The sequence below is a fragment of the Mixophyes fleayi genome, chromosome 3 (assembly GCF_038048845.1).
Source record: "Mixophyes fleayi isolate aMixFle1 chromosome 3, aMixFle1.hap1, whole genome shotgun sequence".
NCBI lineage: Eukaryota > Metazoa > Chordata > Amphibia > Anura > Limnodynastidae > Mixophyes > Mixophyes fleayi.
Genome location: NC_134404.1, coordinates 84,324,881 through 84,352,254, shown reverse-complemented (window position 1 = coordinate 84,352,254; position 27,374 = coordinate 84,324,881). Strand labels below are relative to the sequence as shown.

The window sequence follows — 27,374 nt, the reverse complement described above, 5'->3', positions numbered from 1 at the left end:
TTCTCTAATTGGGTGACCGGTTATTGTGCCTTTGCGGCGTGCTACATCGAGACGAGGCCGGAGGCACATGAGGAGGTCTGGAAATACTTGCACCTCATAAATGAGATGTATATTAATGATCGTCCAGGAACCTGGCTTAAATACGATGAGTTATTTCGGGAGAGGGTGGACGGTCGTGTTGACATGCCACTGCGGGTAAAAGACGTCGAGATTTGGATGCAACTTAACCGGGCTAGCTTAGCTTTCGGTCCAGGGGCACAAGGGAATCGGTTTCCGCAGGGGGGGGGGAGACGTAGTGCTCCCCAGTTTGCTAAGAACAGATGTTTCGCCTTTAACAATACATCCTGTGGACGGGGGGAAACGTGTAGGTATCGACACAGCTGTACGTATTGCCGTGGACCACATTCTGCCAAGGAGTGTCCGAGGAGTGTCCCCGGTCTCGGCAGAGGTCGTGGCAGCGACGGAAATATGGGTTAAGGGCCCCTCCCCTATTCGTATTGATTACTTAGAACGATGGCTTAAATTATATTCAGATATAGAACAGGCTTCTTTTCTCCGGGAGGGTTTTCGTCACAGGTTCAGCTTGCCGATTAGGGCAACGGTCAAGGCCAGAGCGGCGAGAAATTTAAAATCAGCTTATATTTTCCCGGAAGTCCTTGATGAAAAGATTCGTGGAGAAATTAGCTTAGGACGCATGATCGGCCCTTTTAGCTCACCCCCTTTATCAGATTTAGTCATTTCCCCAGTGGGGATTGTCCCAAAAAAGGTTCCGGGTAAATTTCGTCTAATTCAACATCTGTCACACCCTATAGGCGAGTCGGTTAATGACGCTATCGATCAGGATATAAGCTCGGTAGTTTATCAATCATTTGAGGAGGCCCTATTGATGGTTAGACACTTTGGCGCGGGAGCTCTCATGGCGAAACTAGATATTGAATCCGCTTTCAGATTACTTCCCCTTCACCCAGAGTCCTTCAAATATATGGGGTTCCAAATTAGGGGAGGGTTTTATGTGGATAGATGTCTGCCCATGGGGTGTTCTTTGTCATGTGCCTATTTCGAAGCTTTTAGTTCCTTTCTTCATTGGGCAGTTCAGGCAGGGACGGGGCAGGAGGGCATCGCTCACTATCTTGATGATTTTTTATTTGTTGGCCTGGCCGAGTCCCCAACGTGTAAAGACCTATTGTTCTCAGCACAGGCCCTGTTCTCAATCATGGGGGTGCCAGTGGCACAGGACAAAACTGAAGGTCCACTTACATGTCTGGCTTTCTTGGGAATTGAGATAGACACAATGGCGGGCTGCTGTAGGTTGCCGGCAGATAAAATCAAAGCTAAAAGGAATGATAGATAATGCTTTGTCTTCCCCCTCTTAAACTGAAAGAAGTTCAGTCCCTGTTAGGGCTTTTTAACTTTGCTTGCAGGGTTATTCCAATGGGTAGGATTTTTTGTAGAAAATTACAGCTTTCTACGGCGGGTATGAACAGGCCGCATGCGTTGATCAAACTCAAGGAGGAGATTAGGCAGGATTTGTTGGTTTGGACATCTTTTCTGGGGAGATTTAATGGCATTAGAATCTGGCCTCCCCCCCCCCTATTTCCACCAGGGATTTAGAGTTGTTCACAGACGCATCCGGGTCTAAAGGTTTTGGAGCATACTTTCAGGGCGAGTGGTGCGCAGCTTCTTGGCCTCAGGAGTGGGTTGACAGCGATTTGATTAAAAACTTACTGGTATTGGAGTTATTTCCCATTATAGTGTCCCTGGAGTTGTGGGCTTCTCAGCTTAAGGGCCATAATGTTTCCTTTTGGTGCGACAATTTGGGAGTGGTCCAGGCAATTAATCGCCAGAGTGCATCCTCAAGACCAGCAGTGAATTTATTGCGGGTTCTGGTTCTTCGTTGCTTGGACTACGACATTAATTTTCGTGCTAAACATGTCCCGGGTATTGAAAATGGCATTGCTGACTCTCTTTCTCGCTTTGATTGGGTGCGGTTTAGATCACTGGCCCCGAGAGCTAATCCCGTAGGTATAGATTGTCCATTTTATATTTGGCAGATGATTGGTCCGGATTAAGGTCCTTGGCTGAAGCGGCCCTAGCTCCCTCTACGCTGAAGACTTACCGGTTGGCGTGGCAACGCTGGGAGAATTATTTGGTGATTTCTGGTAGGCGATTGTTGGCCAATGGTTCAGACATAGAGGAGTTCATGTTGCGGTGTTATCAAGAGGGGTTTAGCAAGGCGTCTATGTCTTCCACTTTAGCAGGTATATCTTTCATGTCTAGAGTTCGGGGGTTAACGGATCCTACGAAATCCTTTCTGGTTAGGAAAGCCCTTAAGGGATGGGCTAGGTTACACCCTGTTCCAAGAGATCACAGACGTCCCATTGACGCTCGTTTGTTGTCCCTTTTGATAGGTGTACTGCCTGGTATAATGATAGATGCTTTTGAAGTTTCCCTTTTTAGTACGGCCTTTTCCGTGGCTTTTCACGGGGCTTCGAGAGTAGGGGAGTTGGTTGCTCAGTCTAAAAACCAGTTAGGGTCAGCTATTTTAGCAACTAATGTCATCATAAATTTGGATTCCGTTCAAATTAGGATTGCCTGGTCTAAAACAGATCAATTGGGAGTTGGTCATTGGTTAACCCTTTCAAAGCAGGTCAATGGTAGGATTTGTCCGGTCAGGCTATGTCATCAGTTATCAGAATCACGCCCGCAGGCGGAAGCTTGGTTAGTTCACAAAGACAGTTCCCCACTTACCAAGTTTCAGTTCCACTCCATTATGTCCAAGGCTCTACAGGACCTGGGCTTCCCACCCTCTGAATTCGGAACACATTCCTTTCGTATTGGCGCAGCGACAGAGGCAGCAGCAGATGGGGCTTCTACTTTAGCTATACAGGCATTAGGTAGATGGAAATCTAGTTGTTTTAAGAGATACATTAGACCTGATGTTTAACAATTGTTTGCTTCCCTTGTACGCAGTCTCCTTTTTCTTCGCTTTTCTTTCTTATGTGGTAGACCCAGGGGCTAGCTGCTCGCCGCTTTTTGCGGGTGCGTGAAGGGCTTTTTCCCACCGGGTTTTCACCTTCACCTGGGTCGCTGCTTTCCTTTCCGTTCTATTCAATGTTGGAAGTAAAATCACCCTTATTGTTAGTTTCAGGGTTGTTTTCTTCCTGTTTGTTTTGGTTAGTAGTTTCATTAGTTCCCAGTTTTTTGGCTATTTTTATTTGTTTCATTTGACATTCCGTGGTCATAAGTTGTTATTCTTGTAAGGGTTGATTCCAGAAAAATATCGGTGTGGTTTTTCGAACATTCCTTTATCTTCTGGGCCGGTAGACATCAGTTTGTGCGTTTATGTCCGTGGGTCCCGGTGAATTCAGAAGTCATTTGGATAGGTCGTCGAGGTATGAGATGGAGGCAGTTCTTGTCGGTTTTATCCTGTGAGATTGCTGTTCGCAGAGCCCCTGATATCCTCGTGGTTCACCTGGGCGGTAATGACATTGGGCAAGTTAAATCCCTGGAACTCATTATAAATATCCGTGATGATATTTTATCGGCCTCTGAGAATTGGCCGTCTATAAAGTTTTGTTGGTCCTACATTGTTCCCCATAGGACATGGAGGTCTGATTTGCCTCCTACGGCTATTTCATCTCTGGTCAGAAAAGTGAATCAGGTGGCGAGTAATATTTTCCGTCAGTCTGGAGGTTTTGCCATTTCCCATCCTTTGTTAAAAGCTGAATATATTCATTTATTTAGAATAGACGGGGTTCATCTGTCGGATCTAGGCATTATCCTTTTTATTGATCAGTTATTTTGGAAACTTAGGCCTATTTTTAGGGCTGTGGTTGGCGGGCTGCATTTATAGTCATCTCTGCAGCGTGGGTGGGAGAGCAGTGCAGTTGGTAAGTTTGCATATGGTGCTTGGGTTATATGTCATCGGTCACTACTCCCCCTTTCGGATTGTGTTGTCATCACGTGTGTTGGGTCCAGTGAATGGGACTCTGGGCCAGTATGTTGATTATCGCTGGCGGTTTATATAGGGGGTGTAGTCTTGCCGTTGGACATATATTTCGCACCGGCCAATAGATAAGGTTTAATCCTGGGTTGGTGGTTCAATGGTCTGACCTTTCCACCGTTATTGGTTTTGTTTTTGCCATCTGCCCTGCTCTCGTCCGCCTTTTAGCCCCTTAAGTTTAATATTATCCATTTAATAAATATATTTTAATTCCAACGTTATTCTGGTGTCCGTGTCGTTATTGGTTTAGAAGGTATTATGGTAAACACTATGAGCTTCCGCACTGTGCATTTTATACAGTTTCTTATTTCCACCCCCACTGCCAGCCACAATATACAACAGAGCTTCCAGATCTGTCACTAATGCAAATTGTTCTTTCACTATGTCAAACTGTGGATAATACAAACAAAAGAATGATTACTGGAAATAACCAACTCATCTAGACATGTCATGGTAATCAGAGGAACATTAAGCTCCAAATCTCCATACAGGGGGCCATTACTTGTATATAGGGGTGTGCACCGGCCACTTTTAGTGTTTTGGGTTCTGATTTGTTTTGCCAAAACACCCGACGAAAGGTTTTGGTTCTGTTTTAGGGTTTTTGGTTCTGAATTATTTGTAAAATAGCATAGAAAGTGCTAAAATCCCGGGTTTTTTTTTTTCCCCACTCCTACGCTATTATTAACCTCAATAACATTCAATAAGAATCATTTCCACTAATTTCCAGTCTATTCTGAACACCTCACAGCTATCTGGACTGCGTAGTGGAGTGGCCCCGGTACCCAATTTGGTACCGGGGCCACAATACCTCCTCCAACTGGTCTGAATTCCACTGCACAGATGGCGGACACCGGATGCACGTCTAACACCAACATAGCTGTTAAGGCCGCAGTTATTTTTGGGTATAGCAGCAACAGTGAACGTAGTTTGACTTTTAAATATCAGTACCTAGTATTTTTTAACTAATTTTTTTTCAATTATTTTGTATAGGTTTTTTATAAAAAAAAGTTTACATTTTTTATAACTTTTGAATAATTTTGAAATAACAATGCCCTTAGCAGGACAGAGCACAGGACACAGCACCACTGGATTCAGCAGGACAGAGCACAAAGAACAACTAAACTGATCAGGAGTTCCCTAACTACAACCTCCCTCACGAGTGATCACAGCCAGAATGAAATTGGCGCCCGCAAGTTGAGTATTTATGACATCCGAGTCTCGCGAGATCTTGGATGTCATAGCCTCGGTTTGGCTCCGTTTGGCGCCCGGAAGTTCCCGAACAGTGCTCGGATCCTGTGTAACACATTCTATTGGAAATGGTCATTTTCTAATGTATTATCTGAGCTGAAACTAAAACTTTTCTCCTTTTTTGCCTTATATCTTACATTCTTACTGTTGTCTTCTAATAATTTATTTTTGCCGGGGTTTTATTTTAATCACATTACAGCTTGGTGCTGCCTCCAAACCGATACAGTGGCTATAAAAAGTATTCACCCCTTTGGAATTTCTCCCTTTTATTTTCTTACATCATGGAATCAAAATTGATTTTTGTGACAATTATTAGCATAAATCTGCATAAAATAATCTGCAAGGTAAATAAAACTCTAAAGATTTTTCTTAACTACTTTTCTTAACCAATTAAAAATATACCATTTTTTACATAAGGTCACTGGTCTCACTGTTGGTTAGTGCATTTCATGAAGGTCAAAGCAAGTTTGAGAAAAGGTTATTGAAAAGCACCAAAACATATAACATACCTCCCCCAACTGTCCGGACTTCAATGGGACTGTCGATTTTAACGCTCCTTCACGTTTGTCCCGCAGATGGGAATGTTGGGGGAAGGGAGTTATGTACTGGGCAGCATAGTGCTTTACAGCGCTAGGAAGTCCTCTGGGGGCGTGACTACTCATCCATCGCACCGTGGCCATGCCAACTTTGTAACTTGACCATGCCCCCTGCCCAGGACAGACATGTTGGGAGGCATGATATAAGAAGATTTTAAAAGTTTAACAATCCCTCAGAGGACTGTCAAATCCATTATAAAGCAACCGTAAAATACATAATCAGGAATATATTTAAAATATGCCATTGTTCTGAAGCAGTTGTTCAGAAGCCGGTCACGTAATTTAAAAAAAAAAAAGCCTTGAATGGTTTTGATGAAAACTCCGATAGCTAGAGAGCACATAACAGACTATCATACCAGGTGGAGGAAGAGAGTATGGTTTAAACTCCAGAGCCATGATGGATTTATTTTTTTGACACCCCCTTGTCTGTCCAGCTTTTCAGTCTGAAGAAGAGTCACCACAGTACATGTGCTACTGCTGACGTTCCCGTACCAGCAGCTTTGCACCCTCCTGTCACGTTAACTGTATTCTACTGGTCCTGCCTTGAGCTATGCATCACATCAATAACACGATCCTTGCCAAGAACCATTTTGGCAGAATAATAATGATATGGGATGCTTCTCTGCTTTACAGACTGGAAACAATGTCTAAATAGATTAAGCAAGATATAGGCAAGACATGGAGAAAAGCCTGTCTGCAAGAAAACGAGGGCTTGGGAGAATATTTAGATTCCAGCAAGGCAAAGCCTACAGCAAAAGCTACTTTTTAATGGCACAACAAAAAAGGGAAAATATATTTTCGAATCCAAGTCCTTAAATTCATGATAATATGTGGAATGATTTAAAAATTGCTTTACAGTATTGTTTTCCAGTACAAGCAAGTATGTGGGACAACTATAATGTGTCAGCGGCAGATGGGACCAGTGACCAATGACCACTGTACTAGATTGGGCAAGGGGTGGGATAGCACAGCACCGCTCTCCCCGATAGTAAAATAATAAAAAAAAGGGGGAAAACTAATTTAAAACACTTCCATTTGTCGTGGTCAGATTTGCATGGATCGTTAATGTTAAATACTAAAATATAATATATATATATATCCCAAACAAATTTCCAAGCTCTACAGGCGCTTTAAAGTGCAAAAACATAAAAAAGTGATAATAATGGAAAAAGATTTTTGTATACTCAGTAAGATGGCAGCTCCCAATACATTCGAAACCTATCTGCAGGTATCAGCCTAATAAAATACAAAGAGAGAAAAGGGCGCCCACATAGTGCATTAAATGTATATCATCAAAATATTCCACATGTGTGCAATTCCCGTACCAGATATTCATATACCAATGGCCTGGTATATGTGCTCATAGACCTTCAATTGGGTGCTGTCTGTTGCGGACCGCTGAAACATATAGTCCTGACTCCGACAGATGCTCCTCCCAAATTGCTAGCACCACTCGGGAAGGCTAAAACTCAAAAATAGCCAAAATAGTGTAATACCATCACAACAAGTGAAATTGAAAAGAGTTTTAATAGAAAAGGGGCAATGAAGCCTCACACTGTGGCTTAGATATAATATGCTCGTACATAAAACAAGATTAAAAACGGCTTATCTGTCCAGTCCTCGTGCAATGATGGAACAGCATGCAGGGCAAATTTGGCCAGTGCACGCACACTGATACACTAGTCCGGAACAGCAAATGAAACGAATACCCGACGCGTTTCGTCCTCTCAATAAAGATTTTCTCAAGGGATCATGAGTTACCTGACCAGTTTCACCAGCAATGCAATCTGAAAACAAAACTGCAGGTATTCTACTTTACACATTCAAGGCATTAAAATAGCGCCTGCAGACCTTTATGGACACTCACACCCTATAGGGAATGTTTGTGGGAACCTCATTCAGTAGAGCAGGGGCGGATCTAGAATTTTATTTTAGGGGGGGCAATTTTGTCCACGCCCCCTCCTTGACAGCTTCTTTTCGTCCTCTGAGAGGACGAAATGCGTCGGGTATTCGTTTCATTTGCTGTTCCGGACCGGATTTTTGAGGCAGTGTGAACAGGGTATTATTTAGAGATGAGCGCACTCGGATTTCTGAAATCCGAGCCCACCCGAATGTTGCCGATCCGAGTCAGATCCGAGACAGATCCGGGTATTGGTGCCAAATTCAAATCTGAAACTGAGGCTCTGACTCATAATCCCGTTGTCGGATCTCGCGATACTCGGATCCTATAAATTCCCCGCTAGTCGCCGCCATCTTCACTCGGGCATTGATCAGGGTAGAGGGAGGGTGTGTTAGGTGGTCCTCTGTCCTGGTAGATCTCGTGCTGTGCTGTTTAGTTCTGTGCTGTGCTGTGCTGTGTTCTGCAGTATCAGTCCAGTGGTGCTGTGTCCTGTGCTCTGTGCTTCTAAGGGCATAGTTATTTCCCCATTATTCCCAAGTTTTTAAAAAATAAAAAATTAAAAAAAATATATATAATTATAACCAAATTTGCAAAACCAATCCAGCAGTATAAGTCCATTGGTACTGCAATATTACCAAGTTCACACATTCTGCAGTATCTTGTGCTACATATAATGGAGACCAAAAATTTGGAGGATAAAGTAGGGAAAGATCAAGACCCACTTCCTCCTAATGCTGAAGCTGCTGCCACTAGTCATGACATAGACGATGAAATGCCATCAACGTTGTCTTCCAAGCCCGATGCCCAATCTCGTAGAACCGGGCATGTAAAATCCAAAAAGCCCAAGTCAAGAAAAAGTAGCAAAAAGAGAAACTTTAAATCATCTGAGGAGAAACGTAAAGTTGCCAATATGCCATTTACGACACGGAGTGGCAAGGAACAGCTTAGGCAATGGCCCGTGTTCATGACTAGTGGTTCAGCTTCACACACGGATCTTAGCCCTCCTCCTCCTCCCCCCCTACAAAAAATTGGAGAGTTATGCTGTCAGCAACAAAACAGCAAATAACTCTGCCTTCTAAAGAGAAATTATCACAAATCCACAAGGCGAGTCCAAGGATGTTGGTGGTTGTCAAGCCTGACCTTCCCATCACTGTACGGGAAGAGGTGGCTCGGGAGGAGGCTATTGATGATGTAGCTGGCGCTGTGGAGGAACTTGATGATGAGGATGGTGATGTGGTTATTGTAAATGAGGCACCAGGGGGGGAAACAGCTGATGTCCATGGGATGAAATAGCCCATCGTCATGCCTGGTCAGAAGACCAAAAAATGCACCTCTTCGGTCTGGAGTTATTTTTATCCAAATCCAGACAACCAATGTATGGCCATATGTAGCTTATGTAAAGCTCAAATAAGCAGGGGTAAGGATCTTGCCCACCTAGGAACATCCTCCCTTATACGTCACCTGAATAACCTTCATAGTTCAGTGGTTAGTTCAGGAACTGGGCTAGGACCCTCATCGGTACAGGGACACCTAAATCCCGTGGTCCAGTTGGATACACACCAGCAACACCCTCCTCGTCAACTTCCTCCACAATCTCCATCAGATTCAGTCATGCAGCCCAAGTCAGCAGCCAGACTGAGTCCTCCTCAATACGGGATTCATCCGAGGAATCCTGCAGCGGTACGCCTACTACTGCCACTGCTGCTGTTGGTCGGTCATCTTCCCAGAGGGGAAGTCGTAAGACCGCTAAGTCTTTCACAAAACAATTGACCGTCCAACAGTCGTTTGCCATGACCACAAAATACGATAGTAGTCACCCTATTGCAAAGCGTATAACTGCGGCTGTAACTGCAATGTTGGTGTTAGACGTGCGCCCGGTGTCCGCCATCAGTGGAGTGGGATTTAGAGGGTTGATGGAGGTATTGTGTCCCCGGTACCAAATCCCGTCGAGATTCCACTTCACTAGGAAGGCGATACCAAAAATGTACAGAGAAGTACGATCAAGTGTCCTCAGTGCTCTAAAAAATGTGGTTGTACCCACTGTCCACTTAACCACGGACATGTGGACAAGTGGTTCTGGGCAAACGAAGGACTATATGACTGTGACAGCCCACTGGGTAGATGCATCCCCTTCCGCAGCAACAGCAACAGCTGCATCAGTAGCAGCAACTACAAAATGGCTGCTCGTGCAAAGGCAGGCAACATTGTGTATTACAGGCTTTAATAAGAGGCACAACGCTGACAACATATTAGAGAAACTGAGGGAAATTATCTCCCAGTGGCTTACCCCACTTAGACTCTCATGGGGATTTGTGGTGTCAGACAATGCCAGTAACATTGTGCGGGCATTAAATATGGGCAATTTCCAGCACGTCCCATGTTTTGCCCACACCATTAATTTGGTGGTGCAGCATTACCTCAAGAGTGACAGGGGTGTGCAGGAGATGCTTGCGGTGGCGCGCAAAATTGCTGGACACTTTCGGCATTCAGCCAGTGCCTACCGCAGACTAGAGGCACATCAAAAAAGCATGAACCTGCCCTGCCATCACCTCAAACAAGAGGTTGTGACGCGCTGGAACTCCACCCTCTATATGCTGCAGAGGATGGAGCAGCAGCAAAAGGACATTCAGGCCTACACAGCCACCTACGACATAGGCAAAGGAGTGGGGATGCGCCTCAGTCAAGCGCAGTGGAGACTGATTTCCGTGTTGTGCAAGGTTCTGCAGCCATTTGAACTTGCCACACGAGAAGTCAGTTCCGACACTGCCAGCTTGAGTCAGGTCATTCCCCTGATCAGGCTGTTGCAGAAGCAGCTGGAGAAAGTGAGGGAGGAGCTGGTAAGCCATTGCGATTACATCAAGCATGTAGCTCTTCGTACGCTTTGCCAGGATCCGAGGGTGGTCACTCTTTTAAAGTCAGAGGAATACATTCTGGCCACCGTGCTCGATCCTCGGTTTAAAGCGTATGTTGTGTCTCTGTTTCCGGCGGACACAAGTCTACAGCGATGCAAAGACCTGCTGGTCAGGAGATTGTCCTCTGAAGAGGACCGTGACATGCCAACAGCTCCACCCTCATTTTCTTCCACATCTATGGCTGCGAGGAAAAAGCTCAGTTTTCCCAAAAGAGGCACTGGCGGGGATGCTGATAACATCTGGTCCGGACTGAAGGACCTGCCAACCATTGCAGACATGTCTACTCTCGCTGCATTGGATGCTGTCACAATAGAAAAAATTGTGGATGATTACTTTGCTGACACCATCCAAGTAGACATGTCAGACAGTCCATATTGTTACTGGCAGGAAAAAAAGGCAGTTTGGAAGCCCCTGTACAAACTGGCTCTATTTTACCTGAGTTGTCCCCCCTCCAGTGTGTACTCGGAAAGAGTTTTTAGTGCAGCGGGGAACCTGGTCAGTGAGCGGCGAAGGAGGTTGCTTCCTCATAACGTTGAAAAAATGATGTTTATAAAAATGAATAATCAATTCCTCAATGAAGTACAGCACTGCCCTCCAGATACTACAGAGGGACCTGTGGTTGTGGAGTCCAGCGGGGACGAATTGATAATGTGTGATGAGGAGGAAGTACACACTGTAGGGGGGAGAGGAATCAGAGGTTGAGGATGAGGACGACATCTTGCCTCAGTAGAGCCTGTTTAGTCTGTACAGGGAGAGATGAATTGTTTTATTGGTGTGGGGGCCCAAACAAACCAATCATTTCAGCCAAAGTTGTTTGGTAGGCCCTGTCGCTGAAATGATTGGTTTGTTAAAGTGTGCATGTCTTATTTCAACAACATAAGGGTGGGTGTGAGGGCCCAAGGACAATTCCATCTTGGACCTTTTTTTTTTGCATTATATGACCAATCAACAGTCGTTTGCCATGTTCAAAAAGTAAAACCAAATTTAAACAAATTCAAGAAATTAAACCAAAAGTAAAATGCCCTGTCATAATTTAAAACAAGAGGTATTGACGTGCTCTAAAACTACTGTATTGTTGTTTATATTTTATAAACACTACACTTGAAAGCTTGAGTCTTTCAATAAAAAAGTAACTGTCCATTGCACGAATATTTGCAACAGGGACAATTTTAGGGTTAAGAAAGTCAACTAATAACACTTCGACGCTGTCTGTCTTTATAAACACTACACTTGGAAGTTGGAGGAGGTATTGTGGCCCCGGCACCAAATTTACTACCGGGGCCACTCCACTGTGCAGTCCATATTTAGGTGTATCAGATATTAAACAACGGTGACAGTTGATGCCCAATTTTTTAATTATATTGTGGCCTCGGTACCAAATTGTGTACCGGGGCCACCACACTACGCAGTCAAGATAGATAGATGCGTATCATAGATAAAGTACATTCAGTGGTGTGGGGCAAATTGAAAAATATTCAAAATGCACTGACATTATCAAAAACAAGAGGTTTTCACACGCTAAAACTCCAACATGTATATGATGGAGAGGATGGAGGAGCAGCCGTATGTGCAGTGTAATGCAGACCTGCTGAAGGTTTTTTATATATTTTATTGTGGTGCCCAGTGCCCACTCCTCTACGCAGTCCAGATACATTTATTGGTGCGAATCATAAAAGTTCAGGGTTTTTAATATATATTGTGGTGACCCACTCCTCTACGCAGTCCAGATACATTTATTGGTGCGAATCATAAAAGTTCAGGGTTTTTAATATATATTGTGGTGACCCACTCCTCTACGCAGTCCAGGTACATTTATTGGTGCGAATCATACAAGTTGATGGTTTTCTTATTACATATATTGTGGTGACCCACTCCTCTACGCAGTCCAGATACATTTATTGGTGCGAATCATAAAAGTTCAGGGTTTTTAATATATATTGTGGTGACCCACTCCTCTACGCAGTCCAGGTACATTTATTGGTGCGAATCATACAAGTTGATGGTTTTCCTATTATATATATTGTGGTGACCCACTCCTCTACGCAGTCCAGAAAGATACCTCGTTGCAACGTTTTGGACTAATAACTATATTGTGAGGTGTTCAGAATACACTGTAAATTAGTGGAAATGCTTGTTATTGAATGTTATTGAGGTTACTAATAGCATAGGAGTGAAAATAAGCCCAAAAACTTGATTTTTAAACTTTTTATGTTTTTTCCAAAAAAAAATCCGAATCCAAAGCCTTAAATCCGAACCGAGACCTTTCGTCAAGTGTTTTGCGAGACAAATCCGAACCCCAAAAATAATGAAAATCCGGATCCAAAACACAAAACACGAGACCTCAAAAGTCGCCGGTGCACATCCCTAGTATTATTAACAGCACTGATCTTATTACTGGAATACAGTATCTTTCCTTATAAACATTTCACACATCATTTAACCCTGTTACTGCCACAACATATGCAAGTAACTACATCAATCCTATCTCCCTTGTAATGGTATCAAATATCTGAAAGATTCTGCGAGTGTCTTGGGGGTGGGGTGGGTGTTACTGGATGAATAGGCTTTTAGTAAAAACCTATTATACTTATCTCTGTGGCCAAGTCTTTATTAGGCTAAAAATACCAAATATATCAATGCAAAAAATTATTTGAAAGCTGAAACAGTTGGGGGATGCGGGGAGGGAATAAATTGTACATGGACAAAAATATTAAAATAGTGACATCAACCAAAGGACAGTATGGAAAATTGAGGACTCTAGCAGAGCCTGGTACAGCAGGAGTGAGGGCAATAAATACTGAGAACATGGTGAATGAATGTATATTATAAGTCTTGTGGTTTTATTTAAGCTCGACTACTGTGCATTGTGCCCAAGTTCTTCTGTCAATATTTTTGTTTGCATTTCTAATTAGCAAAAAGATGCAGGAAGAAGCAATTTTCCAAATTGCAAACATTACTTGCAGTAGTTAGGTTTCCAAAATCTTGTTTAGACATGAACATAATGGAGACCGATCTCTGTTTATATTTCGCACTAGAACAAACACTGCCTTGATAAAGGGAGATCTGTTCTGAACGGTCAGAACAGAAATGAGATTTGGATTACATGGCTTGCTGATTATTATTTGATGACTGGACATTCCCTAAACTTACAGAGGAGTGAAATCACGTTCTAGCTCAAATAAAGTTTTACAACTGAGAATGCCACATCACAGAGGTGCAAAGCTCTGCTGATATAATCCTTAAACTCTGCTTTTCCACAGTGTATTTGTGAATACAGCAGAATTTAGCCTTTAAACAACAGAGTTGGGGCAATGGCCTTGTGAATGCATCCTGCACTGTTGTGTGGTTGGGGTGGGATATGGGAATTGTGTGAAACACTAGGGTTATATTCCACCATCAAAACATGCAAAACTCTACAGCTAAATTAAACATATATTCCACTAATGACTTCTGTAAATGTAACTAATTTCTGCATACACTAACCACCACTAAATTGTTACCCATACAGATTAGTATAAACATGTATTAGTCTCTATTATGTCCTTAACCTCAAAAGTACACAAAACAAAGTTCAACATTTCAGAGTTTAGGTCCCCAGTCCTCGTGGATACCTGCTTACTACAGATTGCCCATAGATTTTCTTTTGAAGAGAAACATTAGGATATTCCTAAATAGGAGGTAAATTACCAGTAGTTTCTATGCTTCATCTTTCTATGGATCTGTTACTATTTTGACCACTCATGTGCAAGGTTAAAAATTGTACAGGCCCCACAGCAGACCTATATAAACTACAGACACTCGAAGATAACCATCATCAGCAGACATGATTCTTCCTTTCACAAGATCAAATAAACAGATTAGTTCAGTGTTGGCTAACCTGTGACACTCCAGGTGTTGTGAAACTACAAGTCCCAGCATACCCTTCCAGCAATAAGCTGCTATATATTGGCAAAGCATGCTGGGATTTGTAGTTTCACAACACCTGGAGTGTCACAGGTTAGCCCACACTGGATTAGTTGCTAATATCGAGAAAAAAAAATCAGACTGTTTGTGGCACATCTGCTATATTTGGTCAAGATTCAGCAAGCTCCAATTCTTACTGTGTTTCCTGTCTATTTTGTATTAGAACTGAACATTACTTGAGAAATCTTTCTCAACCTTCTCCAGTCAGGTGCTTTTGTTTACACTATAATGGTGCAACCCTCTCCATCAAGACAATGTATACACTGGCATCTTCATGCAACCATGGTCCAATGTAAGAAACAGCAGAGCACTCAATCAGTAAAAGAGAGCTTATGAAACCAATGCACAGTATAGTAGACCACCAGCTTCAAGACTAACTAGGATACCGCCAGATTCAACAAAGGAGTGGCAGTAACACCGATGTCAGAGCCAACTGGAACAAGAACCACCGAAAGGACTACAAATAGACGCTTGGAAGACATTTGTTTCCGAATCAGAGGACAACACATTGGACAAATCTTCAGGTTTAGAAACAACGGCTAAAGCAGGCTTTGACTTGGAGAGTAAAGACACAGGCAGAACTGGCACAGCAGGCAGAAAAGCAGAAAGAATCTCATGAGAGAAAGGTTGAACAGCAGACAGATGCTCAACACATTCAGAATGGACCAATTTTATGTCAAACTATGTTCAGCTGGAAATGTAAACTACCTGGAGGTATATTTAGAACAGGACAGAATGATCACCAAGAAAAAAAAAATATATACAAAAACAAACCACACAAGTCATTAGTACATTTATGTCTTCATCTGTGGGAGTTTGAGTCTTAAGCTGGGTACACACTACACGGTTTTCGTTCAATAATCGGCTCAATCAGCCAACATACGACCACTCGTTCAAAAGTCGGGTCAGTGTGTGTAGTGACACGATGGTCGAAAGTCTGCCCAAATGGACGATTGTTGCCTCATTTGGTTGGTCGGACCATTTAATATTTTCGTTCCAATCTCGTTTCAGTTGTGTAGTGTGTATAAACTTCCGACCGATCCACAACAGTGCATACAAAATTACAGTCAGTGCTCACGACAACATGGCTGTAAAAAGTCGCAAAAGGGACATCCGCTCTTCCCTTTATCGTCCTAAACAAAGCTAGTGTATATGCAGTCCATGGACCGAGCGATCGGACTATCGATCACATGTAAAATCGCTTGGCATTATTATCCTTTATTTGTTAGGCGCCACAAGATTTGCGCAGCGCCGTACACCATACAAACAGTACACTATACAGGGTGAAACAGTACAAAACAATAAAAAGTTGGTTGAAATTACTGTAGTGTGTACCTAGCATAAGATATTCAGGGAACAAGGCATCACTGGAAACTGGACATCACACTAGGAGACAAGACTTTCTGTAATACACAGTCTAATTCTTCAGCCCAATCACATCTCACCCTCTAATAAATAATAGCAGTTTGCCTGCTAAATGTAGATACAGAATATTGCTTTAATAGACAGTAACTGAATTCTTGAAAACTTTGAAAGAGCTTAGCAAAACTTCAAATCTAGAATAGGAATAAAAAATAAATAAAATAACCCAAAAAAAAAAAAAATAGGAGTTAAGAGCAGATTTATGAAAAGGCAAAAAGTTCCAATGCCGGCAAAAATGGACGTTTTTCCTCCGTGACAGGGCTCTCTATTGTTGTGGAAGCCAAATTGATTGACACAATATTAACTGTTTATGGTTAATATTGTATTAATAAAGACAATATACTTATATTTTAGTGAAGGTAAAAAGGGTGTCCAATTCTGTTCTCTTCAGAACGCAGCTGGAAAGGTTGAAAAGTTGACATGGTCTGAACAGATGTATTGTTAGTGGCAGCTGGACAAACTTATTCACCTCTAGGTTTAAAAAAGGTCAATGAGAAAGGTCGACAAAATAAGGTGAAGTAAGATTTACGACGCCACCACATATGCTTTAAACAATGTCAGTTGTAGGCTCTTCTGTATCCCAAGGTAGCCAATGTGAACTAGAAACTTGTTTACCATATTAGGAAACTGTAAATAAGAGTAAATATCATTACACTGTGTAACATATGTTGCTAATAGCTATAAAGCTTGTACTTGTCTGTACAAGGACACACTTCTCTCTGCTTGAGAGATGTCCACATCCGATGTGAATGCAATAAAGGCTTCATATTTACTTCAAGAAGACTTTATAAGACTTTGTGCCTTATTCGGATATTAGATACCTACATTTCACTTGAACCCCTTTCCCTCTGGTGCCCACTGGAGAAAAGTCTGCTGGCCACAAGGTAAGATTTTTTTTTACCTATTTTCTTTAGCGGGCCCAGAGGAAGAAAGAATCAGATGTAGTAACAAAATATTGTGCCTGAAGTAAGTTATGAACTCAAATGATTGTGTATCACCTGGTTATTGTATAACTGTTGTAGTTTTTCTTTATATTTTTTTCTGTGGTTATTATACTGTTCCTGTTTATAGATGGGTTTGGTATATTTAATTGTCTGAGACTGATTGAAAAGGACCTTGTGTCATGTATGCATGTTTAAATGTAGAAGTGACCAAGGCTGAAACTATGTCTGGGATTTGAAAAAAACCTAAACCTAAGACTGAACTTCATGCCTCACTCTACTGCAGTGGCGGATCCAGGTGGGGGGGCCGGGGCTTGCCGCCGGCGGCTGCACACTATGTGCATGTCCGTTCGGCAGAGGGAGAGAGTGTGCTGCCCGGTTGCTCCGATTAGCAGCCCGGCAGCACACTCTCCCTGTCTGTCTCTGCCGAACAGACCTGCACATAGTGTGCAGACGCCGGCAGCCTTAGCTGTCAAATATATTAGACAGAGATTGAGTGACCTATGAGAAGTGTAAATTCTTACTTCAAACTAACCCTTCACTGACCCCCCCCCCCCCACTCCTATGAAAAAGAGCAATGCCCTAAACTATACCCGATAATGTTCAAAGAAAAAAAAAAAAGGCAATAATAAAATGTGGGCACAATGTGGAAATGCATATGCCAAGTGGTTTGAGGAGGAAAAACAACAATATGCTACTGGCGATTCATGTCTGGTAATGCATGAGGTTTTAACAAAAACTTGACGCCTTGTGACTTTAAAATGAAAAATCTGAACTACATTTAAAAACGTTTTCAGGTTTTATTTTATATTAAAAACGTTATTATATCTAGATTGTATCTTTCATTGTGAAAATTTGCTGTATTGCCTCCTTCTAACCCATTGTAGTTTCCATCCTAAGTTAAGTTTCATAGGGGACCATTTATTAAACCTTATTTTCCTGTAGAAAAAAAGACACAATTATTAGCATCCTGCAAATTTATGAACAGTACATTGCTGCAGATATCGTCATTATCTGCCGCTTTGCATTTTGCTTCAGAATCCAGAGCAGTCCCCATAAATGTGTATGGGGAAAGCTCTGTACCACAAAATAACAAGTTCTAAAAATGTAAATACACATATGGTAATGTACTGTATGTGTAATTCTTCAGCTCTGCTCCTATGGAGAGAGCATTGTGGTAGAGAGATCTTCGGATGCCTCACAGCATCTTACGGCTCTCCCCTCCAGTCATTATCGCAAAGGTGGCCAAGTTGAGATAGTGACCATAGGAAAGATAGGCGACTGCTGTTTCTGTTGAAGATTTTTAATAAATACACAAGATCTTTCAATCCTTATCATTGCAATAAGGATAGAAAAGGTCATTAATAAATAGGGGCCCGAGTCAGAAATCTTACAGCAGCTGTTCAACCCAAACTCTCCTTCTGAATGCCCGAAAACACACAGAACAGTCACACAGAAGGAGTTCTGTTAGTGGCAGTGAGAAAGATTTGAAGCATCATCCACAGCTACCCACCACTACCTCAAGGAGAAGAGTTTCACAGACTGTAAATTTCTGTGAGAGGTCTGAAAGGAAGTAGTACTGTGCCATAACATTGCATTTTGCATGCAGAAAGAGGGAGAAAGATAAGAAAGTATTATTTTAGACTTGCGTTTTTGAAGAAAGTGTTCAAAAAGTAAAATACTGCCTTCATAGTACGCACATGCAATCACCACCTCCTCCAACACATAGTTATAGAGATAAAAGGGAGGGGCACACCTAGCCCAGCAGTGAAGTTAAAGAACAAAGAGCTCTGCCTTTATCAATAGAACAAGGAATCCCACTCAGTATGAAGCTATGAATATACAAATTGAGAGTATGAAACCATCCTCTCTCTACACCAGTCAGTTGTTACATCAGAGATCATGTTACTCTATAGAAAATTAATGTTGCATGATGGTGCATTCCCATATTTTCGTGGCTGTCCTGGCCTATTTTTTTAAACCACAATGATAATTGATCATATTTTAGAAGGAAAGATGAGATTGGTAACTGGTAGAATTATTCTTGTGGACACTGTCATACCTGTGTCCTTAATAACCAAACACTGTCTTGGCGCATACCCCTAATGCTGATACATGGTTTGACACTTTTTTTTTTACTGCTTCACTAGGCGTCAAGAGTTGCCCGGTGACTGTAATTTTAGACTCTGGGGAAACATTAGGCAACATGTCTCCAATGTGTTTTTTTGTTTTAATTGTATGACAAATCTTGACATGATTTTTATTGTTATTGATATTTGATATGAGGAGTGCATCGTGGTTCATTTGAATAAGACATTGCACTAGTTAAAAATCAGTGTTGATATTTCTGTTACTGTAAATACATAGGGGCAAATTCAATTAGGATTCGCTGCGAGCTGAAATCCAGCGAGTAAATTACCGTATTAACGGTAATATTTTTCGAGCACGGGATTTTCGGCGATCCCGTCGTCAATTGAATATGCCCCTTAGTGAATGTTTCCAAACGCACTTATGTGCTCGCATAGGGAGCTATATATTCGTTAACCCATTATGGATAAATCCATGTTTATCTAGCAGTCAAAAACAATTAAAAAAAAAAAATCACTTGTGTGGACGAGGCCTGAACAAACCACTAGCAAGAGAATCCTCGTGACTTTTTTCATAGAAATGTAATATACATGTTATTAAGATGGAACATTGTACAAGCGTTTATAAAGGTTTTGCTCAACCAACCATGTTTTAGCACTCCAGGTATAAAAACTTCTCGAGTATTGATTCAAATGTTAGTTCTAGTATATACAGGATCAAATCAGATATATATATATATATATACACACACCACATCTCTGCACTGAGAAGATAGTTAGTACCAGCAGTTTTCCAAACTAACAAAGCAAATATTGTATGAAGAAGCAGAGTGTAATGGCCAATCCAGCTTTTTATGCATTTCCTGCAATTTACAGTGTATTTTTCCCACAAGGATCTTATTCAGAAATCAGTTTAACTGTTTAAAACCCATTAACAGAGCATACAGAAGGACTGTTGCTTCATTACCACTGCAAATCAGTCAATTAAAGGACAGAAGTCCAAATGAGCCCAAATATAGTCTTATATTAATGTAAAATGAGAATCACTAAATATATTTATTAAGGCCGATTACCCATCAGCCTTGCAAATGCTACTGGGTATAGGGGTCATTGGAACAGATGGCTGCCATGCTTTTACTAGTAGTACACTACAAGCTGATCCACTTACCAAACATGAAGTCTTGCTAGGTTACAGAATACAGTCAAAGATTGTCAGCTTCCTAAGATCACAGCAGCCAATTGTGCCCAATAATATTCCTGCAGTGAAAGCAAGCCACACGGTGGACACCCTGGCTAGGCAGAATTCTCTACAGAGCGAGACACTTTGAAGATCAGTTACTCTGAAGTTTTCTCAGTAATACAAATTGTGAGCTAAGGTTTCATTTTAAAAATTACTAACACCAATATGCAAAATTTGTAATGTTTGTTTAACCCCTCCCTAACCACCGCACATGGGAATTAGACTTCATTACAATTTTGCAAAGTAAAATGTACTTCATTTTAATAACCACACCGCCTTAACAAATAGTATATAATATAGGAAAATGAAGTCTTGCACAAAATATGACAGTATTATTCTATACAATTATTTCTTTTACAGGGTAGTTCATGGTGTTCTGAAAAAGGATCATGGTGACCCAACCTAAATAGTTTGTCTTGACCTATAGGTTAAGAACCCCTGCTTTAATAAGTCTCAAGTTAATAAATGTTACATTAATAGTTCTTTGTAGCATTGATGTGTACAGCTGGCATAATGTCACTTTAAATAGGCATTAACTGGGCTGAGAAGATACTTTACTGGATTATTTGCAGCATACATTTTTTAATAGCAGAGTTGAACAAAACAGCGATACAGCAACCATGGTAGGGTGTGACTACTACTGAACAACTGCTTTCTAGAACAAGCAATCTAACTGTACTTATACTCTACAGTGTTAGATTTCTCTATCAAGAACAATAGAAGCATATGCTTGTTAAGTAGACATAATTTACAAACATGTTTTAATAATAGCACAAATACAAAGTCATCATACAAAACACATTCCAGATTTCTTGGGAAAGAAAGAACATGAAGTTTGGCAGATAATACTAAATATTACATTTTAAAGTAATAGCACAAGAAGAGTGATCGAACTCAAGCAGAATGTGTGGACGTGCAGGGGAATGTGTTAAATAAACACAGCCCAGTGTCTGGGACCATTAGCAACCATCAGAGCTGAATTCTCAATGAATCACTGTCTGTAACACCTTACAAAGAAATCAAATACGTTTTCTGTCCATTGCCCAAGCATGCAAAAGTCTTACTAGGTACAGAACATTTGAAATCAAACTTGTTTAATGTCTGAAACAACATATAGTCATTGCAAAAATGTAGTGATATGAGCAACTAACATAAACTCAGATAAGAACTTACATCAAATGTAAAATGTTAACATTCCCTAGCTCTAGTCTTGATTTTGTAAAATATAATACTGTGGATCAGTTTCATATTGATATATTTCTTACCTGTGGGAATTGGAGACTGTTCTGTTTCAGTGACAGTGGCTTCGGCAGGCTGAGATAACACAATTAGATAAATGGGTAATAACAAGAGATGGAATAGAAAACAGCCCCGAGGCATTTTCCTTCTCTGGAGTAGCAGCAGCAGCTGAGAGAATGACTGAAGTGTGTTCTCTAATGAGGTAAATAAGCAGCTGCACAGAGAGCAGCGAGCTGGCTCCACCTCTCCATCTGTCGGACCTGACCTGGGCAAGAAGGGGGTGCTAAGTAATCAGAGACCACCAACCCCGGGAGCTGCTAAAAGGAATGACAGCTCCAGTCACCAATGCCCATGGACTATAATGATAGCAAATTAAACTTTTTTGTATATTTTAAAAAATCCTACACCTATGATTTATATCTTCCACACACTTATTGCAAAGACACTTGGTCATGTTTTACATGTGGAATGACTTGGGATGACGGCTGTTTGCTATGGAATGACTATTTTATATGCCATGTGAATGCAGAAATGTCAATAAAACTGCTGATGTTTCATGGGAAACAGCCTTATTTCTCTCACATCCCCTCATCCTACATACTAAATTATTTGCATATCGGTTCCCCAACAACTGTACCCCACTACATGAAATGACAGCTGATTAGTATGGAATTATTATTATTACCATTTATCTATATAGTGCAACTAATTCCACAGCGCTGTACAGAGAACTCACTGATATCAGTCCGTGCCGCATTGGGGCTTACATTCTAAATTCCTTAACACACACACACATACACACACATGAGGGTCAATTTGTTAGCAGCCAATTAACCTACCAGTATGTTTTTGAAGTGTCATAGGAAACCAGAGCACCCAGAGGAAACCCACACAAACATGGGGAAAACATACAAACTCCTCGCAGATAAGACCATGGTTGGGAATTGAACTCATAACCCTGGTGCTGTGAGGTAGAAGTGCTAACCACTTAGCCACCGTGCTAAGTGGTTAGCACTGCTGCTTTATATGCCATGTGAATGAATATCAATAAAACTGCTGGTGTTTCATCATTATCATCATCATCATCATCTATTTATATAGTGCCAGCAGATTCCATAGTGCTTTACAATTGTTTCATGGGAAACACCTCTATTTCATACTTGCCTACTTTCGGCAAGTGTAGTCCGGGAGGGGGGTCTGACTAGAGGGCAGGAAGGGGTGGGGTGCAGCCAAACGTGTCATTTTGGCTCCACCCCGTGACGGAAATGCCGTTTTGTCATTTGGGGCAGGGCCAAAATGAAGCGATTCATCGCGAGTCACGTCATTTAGGCCAGGCAGTTGCGGGATGCGGGAGACTTGCCTGCTCTCCGGGGAGTCCGTGAGACCGACTCGAATTTCGCATGTCTCCCGTAAGAGTTGGCAAGTATGCTCTATTTCTCTCACATCCCTTTATCCCACACACTAAATGCTTTGCATATGCCTGTACTCCACTACACAAGTGGAATGACTGCTGATTACTATGGAATGACAGCTGATTTATAATGCACAAATGTCAATAAAAGTTGCGTTTATCTCATAAAAACATCCATTTCTCTCATATCCCTTAGTCCCACATCCTGAATCCTTTGCATATGTGCTCCCCCATATCTGTACCCCACTACCCAAGTGTCATAATGTGGAATAACTGCTGATTATAATGGAATGACAGCTGTTTTATATGCCATGTGAATGCAGAAATGAAAATATAAAGTTGCACTTGTCTCATAAACACCCCTATTTCTCCCAGATCCTGTAATCCCAAACACTAAATCCTTTGTATATGTGCTCCCCATACTTTTACCCCACTACACAAGTGTCATAATGTGGAATGACGGTTGATTGCTATGGAATACTAACTGTTTTATACACTATGTCAGTCCAAAAATGTCAATAAAACTGCTGGTATTTCATGAATAACAGCCCTGTTACTCCAAGATTCCCTAATTTCTCACCCTAAATCAACTCCATATGCGCTCCCCCATACCTGTACCCCACCACTCAATTGTCTTAATGTGGAATAATGGTTGATTGCTATGGAATGACAGCTGTTTTATATGCCTTCTGAATGACACTAGAAAATATTGGCGACAATAATCAAAACCGTACAAAGGAGTAAATTACAAGGAAGTGGAGATACTCACACAAGCCTGGAATATTGTCTAGTGTCTAAGAAGAGTCCAAGCTGGGCAAGTTGGCAAACCATAATTGTTTAATATCCAGAACGGTCGGTCAGCAGTAACCCAGAGAATGGTTAGATCCAAAAGAAAGGTTAGGACAAGCAACAATCCAATGAATAGTCCAAGTCAAAACTCGCAGCTATAAAACCAATAATAATTTTCCCGTCAGCTGCAGTGGGATCATCTACTTTCACAGACTCGCCAGTGAGCCCACTGCTCTTTACAAATGAATTTTGTCTGAATAAGTCTGTGTGTTGGCCACACAAATAAGCACAGCACACTGATGAAAAGCGGTTAAGTGGCCCGGAATCTTATGCTTGTCAGTTTGTCTGATCGTCTGACCATGATTAAATGCTTTCTTTTTATTTTGAAATAACTCTGGGAATTCTGATTCTGTATTTCTAAAACCCTGAATGTATTTTGTATACTTATTGGTTTATGCAAAAATCCAACAGGTAAAGCAAATCCCTGCTTAACATGAAATAATAGAAATGACAATGCTCCTAATTGCCTTGTGTCTTTGGGAGACTTGCCAGCCATTCTACACATTCCTGACAGTCCGGAGATATGTCCTGCAGTGGTTGTGGGGGTTGTAGGGCATTCAAGTGCTTCTCATGGTCACTCCTGGTCACTCCTCTCATGGTTATGGGTTATAGCTGCAGTTAAAAGTACAACTTATCTTTATCATTGAAGCAGCTGAAATGTCTGTGCAGCAGAAACAACATTAGCATAATAACAAAATATGTAATGTCCTGGGGGGTCCTAAAATGCCAACACCCAAACAAGGTTCACATTGTTATGGATTACATACTTCTTTTATTTATAAGCAATATTTATCTATTGTCTTAGTAATAAAACAATACATTTCTCATGTAACAGATGACAAATCAGAATCATGTAAAGCATTATGCATTGGTACATCACGGGTCAGACTCTCACCCAGTTTAAACTTGACATATTAACATAATATCAATAGGTGGGAAAGAAACCTATGACACGGACATTGACACTGTACCAAAACTTACCATATGCCTTGTCCTTGTAACAATTCTATCTTTCCTGTGTAACTTTTTATGTAGCTATTTGATTTTCTTCAATAAAAAAATTTGAATGTTATAAAATAGGTAGGAAAAAAGAGTACATTTAGGGGGGAATTCAATTGGGCCCGTTACGAGTGAAAGTAACGCGGCCTGCGCATTATTACTGTTATTACAGTAGTTTCAATGCCGGATTTTTGCTCGCAGCTCCCTGAGCTGCAAGAAGAAAACCGGGTTAAAACTACTGTATTAGCGGTAATAGTTTTAACGCAGCGGGAATACGGGGAATTGAATTCCCCCCTTAAATTTAAGTCATGGCATCAAACCTATTCGGCACAACATATAATATATGGTTATTTCCTTACTTAAGGATGGTTGTCATTTCAAACCTTAATTTTGATTTTTACAAGGATATATCAAAATCTACAAGTTAGGACTTAGTATAATTAGTGGTGGCATTTTGTATTGGTTGTAAGGGTCTCTATATACACATTACACTATAACTAATAGGAGATCTTAGCCTCCAGCTTATCACCTCTGCACTTGGATTGGAACACTGTATTTACAGCTTTGTATAGTGGGGGAAGTATGGCTGCTGCCACTTATAACAGCAATAATAAGTTTATAAATCCAATACAGTAAGAACAACGTGAAAGGGGCAATCATGATGTAACTGACAGTACAGTGTTACAGAGTATTACCTCTCTGCTTGTTTCTTTCTACACATATGAGGAGGGGGTCTTATCTCAAATTCTGGAAGGAAAAAGCCAGTCCTATGTGGCAGCCCTAGCTAATATTACTTTGTTACAATGACCCCTTCTACGGAAGAAGTAATGTCATATACTAATGTTTTAGGGTCTATTTACTGAAGGGTCTATTTACTAAAGTTTTGTGATAAAAGTATATTTTTAAAATATACATTAAAGTTCAGTTTGCTATCATTATAATCAGTTGGCATTCCTTTTAGCAAACTGGAGCTGACATTCCTTTCAGTACCTCCCCCAACCCTTCTATGTCTGGGAGCCAACACCATTGTGTACATACAGTACACTGTAAAAACAAAAGTCACCCAGTTGGAAATAAGGGTAGGAGTCACAACCATAATAAACACCTTTTATTTTAAAATGATATATGGCACTTTTATTTCTCTTCATCTGCTTGTTTAAAATCGTGATAATGTTTACGTAGGTATAAATGTAAATATTTTGGCTTATTGATGTTTGAACTGATGTGGAAAGCGCAAAGACAAAACAGCTTAAAGCTGTGACTAGACTGAAGCTATTGGCTGCTACATGGCGCAGTTTTAGCAGAGAGAATAAAGCATTTTTGTAATGGGAAAAAATATGAAACTTCATTGACAGTAATGTAATTAGAGTTCACTTTGTTTTGCGTCATGTAAATGTCAACGTAACAGCCTTAATGCTCAGTAAAATACAATGGTATTCTATCTGCGCGGAGACTTTAAGAATGTGCTTCTAAAACTCTATCAAAGAAAGGATCGGGTACAAGATTTAGGGGTCTATTTATTAAAGAGAAATATGCCCTGAATCCTGCAAAAAGGGGAGACAAGGAGAGAGACACAGGCACACAAATGGGAAGAAAGAAATGGATTTAAACAAACACAAAGGGGAGAGAGTTATGCACACATAAACAACATTGGAGAAAGAGAACAACACAAACAGAGATAGGGGAAGATGATAGATACAGACACACTGAGTGGAGGGATAAGAGCATACTTGCCTACTTTTTAAATCTCTACTCCGGGACATCGGAGTACAGATCATGTGACAGATAGTAGGAGGGGGCGTGACGACGTCATTACGTCACTATAGCCCTATAGCCCCGCCCCTACTATAAAATACAGAAATTCAAAGTATTGAATAGCGGGGGCGGGGCTTAATAGCATGATTAAGCCCCCCCCCCTGCAATTCAATGCCGTGAATTTCGGCATTTTACAGGGTTCCGGGTTTGCCTACTCTCTCCCGGAAATTCGGGAGCCTCCCGGAAATTTGGGAGAGTAGGCAAGTATGAACAAGAGATACAGACACACAGTGGACACAAACATGGGGGAAACAAGAGTCAGGAGTGGGATGGTGAAAAATTTTAAAGTGAAGGCAATGAGCTGCTTGCCTGAGTATAGGATTTGCTCTGTTTAGTGTCTGTCTTTTCTACGATTATAGGCATGTATGGGCCACAGAATAGAGGAGGAAAATCCCCTTCCCTTCTCTATTTTCTCCCTTATAAACTTCTAACTCTCTTTACCCTACCCCTCTTGTTCCGTTTATCCCCATCACAGTTCCTCTGTCTCTTTTGTTACTTAACTTTCTTTTACTTTTCTCTTGCTGAATTCTGTAGAGCAGTCGGGCAGCCACAAACTACTTTCTCTTTTCCTGTGGGGCTACCAGTAGAGGCTTTGCACTGCAGTAATAGGCTGCACGGCCCCTACATTCACACAGTAAGTGGAGAGGGACGGATTCCTGGGTCCGCCCACTTTTCTTAAATAAAAAAAAAAAGTACCACCAGTGACTTCATAGGGCCACCAGACAATGTGAAAATCTCTGATTACCGGA

At 41.3% G+C, this 27,374-nt stretch overlaps 1 protein-coding gene across 2 annotated transcripts in view; it reads right to left on the bottom strand.

The window, feature by feature from the left end:
* PLOD2 (procollagen-lysine,2-oxoglutarate 5-dioxygenase 2) overlaps positions 1-21,739 on the bottom strand; it is a 106,392-nt gene extending 84,653 nt beyond the window's left edge. For both annotated transcript variants that reach the window (XM_075201918.1, XM_075201919.1), the window contains exon 1: positions 21,578-21,739. In XM_075201918.1, coding sequence (XP_075058019.1) covers positions 21,578-21,692 — 115 coding nt within the window. In that variant the 5' untranslated portion in view covers positions 21,693-21,739. The remainder of the gene's footprint in view (positions 1-21,577) is intronic.
* Between the last annotated feature and the right edge of the window lie 5,635 nt (positions 21,740-27,374).